Below are 11,474 nucleotides of genomic sequence, written 5' to 3'. Positions count from 1 at the left end.
TCATAATATAGCTATAGAACACAAAAGAAATAAGAAATGGGAGAACGGGGCTATAACTCTCGAAACGTCCGGTCGGGTCGTTACATTGATCCTTTCAAGGTAATTAAATAAAATATGCACAAAAGCTATTTTTTAGCTAAAAGAACTCTAGAAAATGTCTACGTCAACCAGGGAAGTTACAAAAAACTAAGAAAGCAACCTATGAAATGGAACTTAAATTCTCATGACCAGAGACTCAAAATCTTGTTTATTTCTTATTTTACTTTTTATACTTAAATTATAGGATATATCATTGATTCATATTAAATGCATAGAATGAGTGCTAGAAACAAAATATACAAGGCAAAACAAGGAATCAATCACATTTGCGACAAAAAAAGTCCTTCAGGGCAATCTCTTTTGAAGAGGTGAGATATGTCTTATTTTATGAAGTTAGTAATTTTTTCTTCAATGACGTAATTTGATTTATTTTGTTAGAGAGATGTAATCACCAGAAAAGAGTCAAACTTTCATAAATTTTGGGAAAAACTCGCATGAAAAATAGTCATTGGGTTAACGATGTCGCTGCTGAATAGAATGTAAATACAAAACTCTAATATTTAATACTATGATACAAGTTTACTGAAACAAATATTGAAAGCTAAAGTTTTATAGTCTGCTTGTAGGATAAAGTGAATGAGTTGGTTGTCACGCCCCGAACCTGGGCCTGGACGTAACACGACACCCTGTGCCTGACTACTGTGACCGAGCGAACCAACTAGCTGGCTAGATCAACATGTGACATAATAAATACTGAATGCGGAAGATAAACTAACACATGATGATATACTAAAAGTCTAGATGATATAAATCAAAGTGTAGAAATACTAATACAATTCTGAAACATATTTGCAGCCAAAATAATATGAAATGGTTGCGACTCTGTCTAATTATTACTCTTATCTATGAAGCCTCTAATAAAGTACTGAAAACATTGACTGTCTGAAAATACTGAAGACTGTAAGGAAATCATAATGCCCCAAAAGAACTAGGGATCACGCTGGTACGAGAATCCTAGCGCTCTGAATCATCAACCTGTAAATCATTACCTGCATCGTGAGATAAAGGCCCCAGGTAAAAAGGGACATCGGTACATTTGAATTGCAGTGGTATGTAAAGCAACTAAAAGAAAGAATTATAAATGTTGAAACTAATACTGAGCTGATAACTGAGAATTGATAGTTGATAACTGAAAAATAACTGTTGAAACTGAAACTGAAATGACAACTGATAGCTGATAACTGATAACTGAGATAATAACTAATAACTAATAACTTATAACTGAAATGATAGCTGATAACTAAATTGAATAAAGGAAGTAAGGATATGAATACTCCCTCTTATGAATGATGAACAACATGTTTATCTGAATATTAAATTGCGGCCTCATGCCCAATATATATGTGCACAAACTACGGCCTAAGGCCCAAGTATACGTATACATAACTGCGGCCTCAGGCCCAAAGAAGCAAAAAACATAAACTGCGGCCTCAGGCCAAAATACAAGGGTTCAACATTCAGGGATTTAAAATTAAGAATTAAGAATCATACTGCAATACACGATACTGAAATACCGAATCATAATGAGTTACACAATACTCGAATGCTAAATAGAACTAGACTGAGACATGTATTCATGAACTGATTATGAAAACTAAAACTTCAACTGTTTATGACATGTTGAGTAATCTAGACTGAGACTCATGGGCATCAAACCCAAGTCTATATTGATTATGCACTGATTTTACATCGTTTAGAATGAAAGTCATGAATAAGTTATGAAGCTAGAGAATAGAAGTTCTACGACTATTCATGGAACTAAGGCATAATTATTTTCTGAGGAAACTAGTAATAGTCATAATGAATGAGACGTAGGGAGAATCATAGACATTCCCAAATGTAAAGAGAGTTAGCCTCATATACCTCAGTATTGCCCCTTAGTGATACTACAATGATCCACAACACTAAGAACCTTCAATCTACAATAGCAACATCTAATGGAACCAATATTAGTTAAAAATTCCATAACTTAAGTCATTTAGGCATATTATCAAACACCTTGTAGGCATAAATCTCTATATCCCATCACCATATATTTAGTTCATCCAACTACAACCATTCATAAAAAATTTAGCCCACCATCATGATTAACCAATTTGTAACTTCCAACATCACATATGTGACCATCCATCCACACCCAACCAACAAAGTTCCATTAAATAATCATCTATTCTATCTCTACCATAGTTATGTAATTAAATTGGGAATTTAATGGATTCCAATCACCATACCAAGAGTTCTATTACTTATTCATACTCATATTCCCTTAATAAATCCATAAATGTAAGTCTAAGGGTGTAGGATTACCTTTTTGGAAGAAATCTTACAAAAACTTCCTTTGAGTTCTTGAAGAAATTTCTTGAAGATCTATATATGTTATGTGTAGATTTCATCAATACTAGTGTAGAAATGATGTAATTCTACACCAAGATAATAGGTATTGCTTACCTTGAAGAGGGTAGGAGTTGGTGCTCTTGAGTGGGTGAAGAAGAACCCCAAGGGTCGTCCAAACAGAATGGGGAAAATGAATCAGGAAATTGTGTTTATAAGCTCAGATTTCGGACGCGGACGTGGATGCTTTGCATCCGCGCAATCCTCCGCTAGCCTGTGGTAATTTGGTCATAACTTCTTGTAGGAAAGTCCCATGACGAACGGTTTGAAAAGTTAGAAACTAGACTCAAAGAAATTTTATTTTATAGGTTGTGCATCCTATAACACCTTATAATCTATAGATATGCTCGTCGAAAGTATGGTCTTGTGCTTATTCATTTGGAATTTTCGTCTTTCATGTAGTTTTCCAACTTGTCTTAAACTTATGTCTCTCCTTGGACCCTAAATCACTTATGATATGCCTCGTACACTTATTGTCATAACAATTTGGTTACCATCATGTTAATACTCATTTAATTCATCCATAACATGTTCAAATTTACGGGGTGTTACATTAGTTGTAGAGCAAGTTCAAAAAACAGAAGAGGATATTGCTATGGACCCTATTGTTAATGCGTCATTTATGAAAATTGTTGGAGAGAAGTCAGGCTATTACCACGGCCAAAGATCGGGACTTAAGCTAACAAATAAGCGATCCATGCACGGGCTTCAAGAGCAACTGCAAGCACACAAAAAAGGAGGTGGAAGAAGAACCCCATAAACGAGAGAGTATAGAATCTAAACTTAAAGAAGTAAAGTAACTTGAGGAGGAGCAAAAAAATCTAGCAGTCATCAAAGCTCATGTACTAGTCATGGAGGCTCGTGTAGGACGTGAGAAGAAAATGTTAAAAGAGGGCATTGTGGTATGCTTATGTTTAATTATCGTAGAGGCTCCTACAAGTCCTATGGATGAAATCATGGTAAGTAAACTTCACCTAATTCATGTAAAAGTAAATTTCTTTTCGCTCTTTTATTACTTGTTCAATTATCGACTTATGCTTATGTTCATCTTTTGTACTGCAATGAAATATTTTATTTGTCTCTCCTCTTCTTCCTTTTTGACTGTCTAAAAGTACTATGGATTACGTCATGATAAGTAATATTCATAAAATAATACTAGTCAATAAGCTTTTGATACATTTTAGCCTCTCTTCTTTCATTCTCCTCCATATTTTTCTATCGGAACGTAAAATTTTCAGTTTTATATAAAGTATAGAAAATATTTTTTATTTTCAAAACTTTACAACTTTATTTATGTACAAACACCTTTATGTGATAGGATCTTGTGACTAATAGTAATTACTCAACAAGGGAAACAACAACCTAAAGAAAAAAAAATGAATTACATGTATTGGCGAGACAAAGATGCTTAAATTGGGAGAGGTACTCACAGTGAAGCATTATATGTTCAGCTGAATATGTTAAGATCAATAAGATCGAATTTAAATTCTATGAACAGTATAAAGTGTTTGTACAATTTGGATAATAGTGTCCCTTCATTTCTGTATTTTAAATAGTGTACCTTTCTGTTGTTAGCAATGTACATGTTAGTACATGATTAGTTGGTTGCACCTCTATTCTTGCAGTCATTTTAGTTTACTGAGGTTAAGGAGTTTTTGAAATATTTTCTAATCAATTTTTATTCAGTTTGGTTGGAGTGAATACTTAATGTAATATCTTAGACCTTATGTTATAATGTTCTTTCTAGCTGAATATTTCTATCCCTACCACTATCTAATGTAAATAGGCATTTGTGGTTCACTCTATTTTAAATCAAAGTGTATATATATATATTCCTACTGTAGCGTTCCTTTCTTTCTCTCTTTCTGATTTCTTGTTTTCATCTGTAATCCCAAAACTGCATCAGCTTCTTCTATATTTCGCTCCAAGCAAATGTGAAGCACAATTTTGTGTGAGGCTCTCGGCCTACACTATTATCGACAATAAATTGATTGTTGGCACCAATCGACTGAGAGTCAGTACTACCATTCAGGTTAACCCCGTCCCCAGGTATACCTTTCATTCTGGAAGATGCTCGATCAATATGGCCTGCTCGAGTTCTTCGACCGTGGACTTCATCGCATCCGATTCCTAGGGGGCAACGAAGGCTCGGGGTATGAGGAAATCTTCTTCTTCTTCCTCGAACGCCTGTTCATCGAACACCTGTCCCTCGGGCTCAACCGAGGATATGGGTTGTGATTGCTATTTGGCCACCTGTTCGTCCTTTGACTTTTCTGATATGGATGGTGTCGATACCGGTGCCAAGTCGTATACTGCAAACATCTCCTTAGCTACATGCTGCTCTCCATATACTGTTTTCACGCCATCCTTCGTTGGGAACTTCATCATTTGATGAAGGGTCGATGGTACTGCCCTCATGCTATGGATCCACAGCCTTCCAAGCAAAGCATTATACCTCATGTCACCTTCGATGACATGAAATTTGGTGTCTTGTATGGTTCCGGCCACGTTGACTGGGAGGATGATTTCTCCATTCGTTGTTTTACTTGCCATGTAGAAGCCATTCAAAACTCAAGATGATGGTATGATTTGACCGAGCAACCGAAGCTGCTCCATGACCCTTGACCTGATTATATTTGCTGAACTATCTGGATCCACGAGAACACATTTAACTTGAACTTTATTTAAAAGGATAGAAATTACCAATGCATTGTTGTGAGGCTGAGATAAGGCCTCGATGTCTTCCTCCCTGAATGTGAGGGTGTCCTTGGGCATGCAATCCCGATTCCGTTTTTCCCTTGTGATGGATACTTTGGTACGTTTGAATATAGGTCCCTGTGGGACGTCGACTCCACCGATGATTATGTGAATGACATGTTGGGGTTCTTCAAGTTAATTCTTCTTGTTTGCATATCTTTCTCAAAAATGGTTCTTGGCCCGGTCGCTAAGAAATTCACGAAGATGCCCCTCGTTGAACAATCGGGCTACCTCCTCTCTAAGCTGCCTGCAGTCCTCGGTCCAATGCCCATGAGTACCATGATACTTGCACATCAAGTTGGGGTTCCTCTGAGAAGGATCGAACTGTATAGGCTTGGGCCATATAGTATCTCTAATTTTGCCAATGGCTAAGATGATACCCGAGGCATCGACGCTGAAGTTGTACTCCGATAATCGAGGTGCCTCTACCGATCCCAAGTGCCTATCAAACCTGTTTTTGCTCATGAGTCCTCTGGAAATTTGACCTCGATCTGCTCTTCGATCATTCTGAGGTATGTTACGCCTTGAAATGTTCCTTCGATCCTTGACGTATGGCTGATATCTTTCCTTATTCGACATCAACCCCCTATTTGCATTTCCTGACTCCTATGCTAGTAACCTGCTTGGATAATTTGAGCCCAAGGGGGCTCCCAACTGGTCATCCTTAACCCTAATTTTTGATTGGTACATGTTATGCACATCCGCCCAAGTCACGGCGGGATACTTGATCAAGTTCTGATTCAACTGCTTTGAAGCTATCGAACTTCGTTCATTTAGCCCCTGAGTGAAGGCTTGTACGACCCAGTCGTTGGAGACCGGTGGTAACTCCATTTGTTCTGACTGGAAGCGAGAGACGAATGCCCTCAGCATCTCGTTCTCCCTTTGCTTTATTTTGAATACATCGGACTTCCTTTTTGTGACTTTTATGGCACCGGCATGTGCCTTTACAAATGAGTCTGCCAAAATGGCAAACAAATCAATACAGTTTGAGGGTAAGTTATGGTACCAAATTATGGCACCCTTGGACAGAGTTACCCCAAACATTTTTAGCAAAACAGACTCAATCTCATCATCTTCAAAATCATTTCCTTTTATGCCACAAGTATATGTGGTCATGTGCTCGTTGGGGTCAGCGGTCCCGTTGCATTTTGGGATGTATGGCATCCGAAACTCCTTCGGGATGGGCTTCAGAGCCGCACTCTGGGGGAATGGTTTTTGCACGAACTTCTTCGAGTCCAGTCCTTTCAAAATCGGAGGTGCTCACGGTATTTTGTTGACCCTCGAGTTGTATGTTTCCACCTTTTTGTCATTGTCCTCAATCATTTTTTTCTCCTGACTCGATCCTCTTCGTGAGTTCCTTGAGCATTCTCATTACGGTGGGGTTAGTTCCTGAGCCATTGTTGCTTGATCTCTCCGGGGTTGGCTCAACACGATGAGCAATTTCTGGCCCAGCCATGCTCGGAGTTTTTTGGTGACTCTGCAACTGGGCCATAGCAACTTGTTGTGCTTGCAACATCTCAAAAATCACTTGTAGACTAACTTATCTTTCTCCTTGAGCCTGTGTCCTTTGAGCGTCAGGTTGATCCCCTCCGCGTACATTTTCTTCGACATAAGTGTCCAATTGATGTTCACGGCAATGTGTGAACCAACATCGATGGGGTTTGGCACTGGTGCTACCCCAGGGTTTAGCGGTGGCACACCGGTCCCTGCAGCTGTTGCACTGTTTTCTCCATGGGATCCGAGACCGTCGTTTCCATGCACGGGTGCGTTTGTTGAGCTAGACATATTTTAGCCTGAAATTAAAGAATTTTCGAAAAGAAAAAGTGTGAAGAATAACGTGTGTTATCAGAAAACTAGAACTAAAATAATCACTATTATCTTTAGCCCCACGGTGGGCGCCAAACTGTTTACCTCGAAAAAATGTGAGTAATAATTAAAGGTGATTTGTGGTTTTAAAGATATATGATTTATTCTAAAACTAGTGAATATACAAGTAATATTAGGTTTACGTAATAAGAATTGATGAACCAAACTAGTGTTGTTAGAGCAACGGGGACCTCGAGCTCGATTATCTCGGGGGCCTCAAGGTGGGTTAAGAGCAAATAAAGTATGAACAATGAAATAAAAACAATAAAGCTGAAGAACAATTGTGGAGCACAGTAAACGAGAAAAGCAGAGTAGAATGTTCTATTGTAGTGAATGAGATGATCGTTACAAATGATTGGGGTCCCCTTTATATAGGAGGGGAAAATCCTAATATAGTACATTCCCAATTATGGTAAAGAATTCTATTAGGCATAGCTGTATAACAACCTAGTACGGACTCGTACTATTTCGTATAAATCTTATCCCATAATTTATGCCCTGATCCACGTGCCCTTGAGAAATTCCCTCTCTTTCTTGAGTATCATTGAAATTGTTCAGTCCTCGAAGCAGATCATGACGAGTCTCCGATTTGCTCCCTCGAGGTATGCATTTTCCAGTAAGATCTGGTCTTTACTTCGTGCTGCCCGAACTCGAGCTTCGGGGTACTGTTAAGTCCTCAAAATAGAGCTCTCCGATTTTGACCGTATTCATTAGTTTAAACTTTGTTTGAAACATAGATATGTAGATTACATCCGCAACGATATTGATTTTTTACAACATAAAATGATAGATTCATCTCCATAAAGTAATTATGACTTATTAAGATGTGATAAAGACTCTTACAGCTTGTTTGGATGGTTGTTACATATCATTTCATAATGTATCGTATCATATTGTATTGTATTGTACTGTATCGTTTGATGAATACAATGTTCAGATGGATTGTGTCGTTTTGCCGTCATTTCATGGTATCATGCACCAGCAATATGATGAATAAACTTGCAATATTATAAAGAAAAATTATGAGATGGTATATAAAAAGGTAGGGTAAATGATAAAATAAAATTATTTAATAATAATGAAGGGTGAGATTGAGACAAAAATACAAGGAAACGACGCGACCACATCAAATCGGTCGTTACATAAAGTGGCACATTTCATCGTTATGTAACGACGGATTTAACGATACAATACAATAAAATTTATGTAACAATCAAAACAAACATTGTATTTAAAGTAACAATACGATATGATACGATACAACTGGTAACAACCATCCAAACAAGCTGTTAAAAGATGGACGACATCGGTAGGACCGCTACCACCTAGATCGAAAAGGACATAGACGGATGAATCATCTTACCAAAACCTTCAACTAAAACCATATTCGTAGTTGATCTTTTTTTTTTTTTTTAATGTATATTTTTCTATTATATAGAAAGGAGAAGGTTTCGACATGTTTGTTATTTGTCAATAAATTTCTAACTGAAGGCATTTTAGTATCATCTCTTAACTTTTGTATTTGAAACACATATACCTAAATTTGCTGACACTATCATTACGAGTCAATTGTTCTTGCTTCCAAGTTCCAACACATACTATGTGCAGAGATTAGAGAGTTCCTTTTCTTATCACTTCATCTGCAGTTAATCGAAATTCTCTTCATTCTATATCCTTCTACCTTTCTCTTTCATTGATTTTCTCCTCTTCAATTTTGGTGTCATTCACAGTGTTCTTTAGCACCAACTTCTGAGGCATGACAACACGAAAGATTGGAGAAATAATGGTGTTTTCTCCTACCGGTTGGCTACAAATGATATCACATGAACAATCAAGAGATGCTACTGCTTGTAAGAAATTAATTGTTTCTCAGAAGCTTATTTCAAAAATTTACTTGCTTGTTTAACTTCCGATCTTTTGTGATTTTCATCCATTTCTTGAATCCATCCAGGGCTTACAAAAATTAATCTGTTTTCTTTGCTCTTTTCTCAATGTCACGAGCAGCCAATTCGTCATATATGGAAATTAACAAGCTTTACAATGAGATGAATTCTTCCTCTACATCCATTCAAATAGATGTAATCTTTGACTAAGAGGTATGGCATTGTATACTGTCAAAATCGGGCTTGCCCCTATTTTTATGATTGGGCTCGAGGCACGCTGGGCAAGAAGGACAGAAAAACGTAATCGGCACTTACAGCAGTTGGAAAGGGATCACGAGCGAACCATTGCCAATTTGAAGGAAAAGGTGGACACAGCGTTTGAGCAAACCCGAACCCTAGGAGTTGAAAATAGACATTGCCGCAAGCTTTTAGCCCAGATGGAAGTAGAAATTCGGCAGTGGCAAAATCAATGCCTCCAGGATTCTCGGGTTATGATAGCCCGTAATGATCAAATAGAGCACTTACTCAAAGAGAAGAGGCGAACCAGAGATATGATTAGGACCATTGCCCATGCCATCATCAGAAGATGTCTACGGTGTGAAAACATGACCACCATTACCGTTCTCTCAGTAGTGATGGTATATGTCAAGCAAACCATGCATGAACTGGAACAACTTGAAAGGGATCTCACACCTAAGACCGCGGCGAGGCCGAACGATGCCCCGCAGGCGCCAATTCTCGAAACCTTGATGTATTCATAGGTCGAGTCTGCATCTTAGCATCTTTTGTCCGTCTTTTCGCATCAGGGTGCATTAGTTTGTTTGAGTCTGCATTTGTTTTCAAGGTTTGTTTATTTTCCCCTTTTTCAAATGTTGGTTGTAATAGATTGCTTCAAGTAATAAAATGTGTGCTTCTTTTACACTCCTCTATCCCGAACTACGCAAGATCTGATTCACGCGGCATCGTGATACGTAGGCAATCCTCATCGGATCCGGTCACATTTTTAACTGCAAATAATAAAATAAAATAAAAAAGCAAAGAAAGAAAAATGGTGATAAATAAAAGAAAAGCCTAAGGAGAAGCCGGAATGACACATGTCTTTGTTGCAAGCATGTAGAAACTCCCCTGAATGTATAGGTGCATCACACCCCAATGTGAGATTACCTGTCTGTTATTTGTTTTACACTAACCGTCATGTTTGCTGATAAGTTTAGGTTCCTAGAAAAGTGGTTTGGTTTTGTGGTAATCTGGCCTCTCATACATACTTTACGAGATCAAAAGGAAACGTTCAGCCACCCTTCGCTAAAACAAGAGGAATTGCTCATACATATTTCACAAGGGCGAAGGGAAGTGTCGAAATGTCTTCAGAAATTCCTCTGCCAACGATTCCTATTTCGGAGGAAAGTTCAATCTCAGTCATCCCAACTTCTGAGTCAGCAACTGTCGAGGAAAATAGGATTCTGCGTCTCCGCATGATGGAAATGTGGGACGCCTGGGCCAATGGAAAAGAGCCACCAAGTGCGATCCCTGGATTCCCTGAGCTTTTTCCTAGGGCAAGTGGGACCTCCAACATCCCCACAAATTATCCAAATACCCCATTGGGATTTCCTACCATCTCAACCTACTTTACTGGAACACCTTCTGAGTCTCGCCCCCAGGTGTTAGCTGCCGGAGCGGTTTCAAACATATTCACTGCTCCACCTTGTTCATCCACGGCACAACCTGTCTTACCTAGGCCTAACTTCGATTCATCATCCTTCACATTTCAAGCACCACCTCTTCCATTGGAACCTAGTTAGTTCACTACCAACGCTTACCCTCAGCCGTCTCGGTACGAGTTTATCGCAGGACAGGAGAAAGCCGAGAAAACGCCTGAACAAGAGGAAATGACCAGAAAAATGAGAAGCATGGAGCAAACTCTCAAAAATATACAGGGTCTGAGCGGGCAAAAAAGCGTATCTTACGCTGACCTGTGCATGTTCCCACACGTACATCTTCCCTTGGGTTTCAAAACCCCAAAGTTTGAGAAATATGACGAGCATGAGGACCCCATAGCCCACCTCAAAAGGTACTGCAACTAGTTGCGGGGAGAGGGCGGAAAAGAAGAACTTCTTATGGCTTACTTTGGAGAAACTTTGACTGGCATTGCTTCTGAATGGTATACGGATCAGGAAGTATCTCGTTGGCACATTTGGGACGACTTGGCTAGGGATTTTGTCAGGCAGTTTCAATATAACATCGACATTGCCCCCGACAGGAATTCATTGTCAAATCTAAAGAAGAAGCCTTCGGAGAGCTTCCGAGAATATGCTGTCAAATGGCGCGAACAAGCATCCAGAGTCAAACCTCCCATGGATGAAACAGAAATGGTCAGCGTTTTCCTTCAAGCTCAAGAGGCTGATTATTATCAAAACATGATGTCTGCAATGGGAAAGCCGTTTGCTGAAGCCATCAAAATCGGTGAAATGGTGGAAAATG

General features: G+C 38.8%; 1 protein-coding gene across 1 annotated transcript; it reads right to left on the bottom strand.

Moving 5' to 3' along the window:
• Window positions 1–5,853: 5,853 nt before the first annotated feature.
• On the bottom strand, window positions 5,854–6,363 carry LOC138875351 (uncharacterized). The gene has a single exon (XM_070154176.1). The coding sequence runs from the start codon at window positions 6,361–6,363 to the stop codon at window positions 5,854–5,856; it is 510 nt and encodes a 169-aa protein (XP_070010277.1).
• Between the last annotated feature and the right edge of the window lie 5,111 nt (window positions 6,364–11,474).

This window comes from Nicotiana sylvestris, chromosome 8 (assembly GCF_000393655.2).
Source record: "Nicotiana sylvestris chromosome 8, ASM39365v2, whole genome shotgun sequence".
NCBI lineage: Eukaryota > Viridiplantae > Streptophyta > Magnoliopsida > Solanales > Solanaceae > Nicotiana > Nicotiana sylvestris.
The sequence above is the reverse complement of the archived record's forward strand: the minus strand, read 5'-3'. Positions and strand labels throughout refer to the sequence as shown.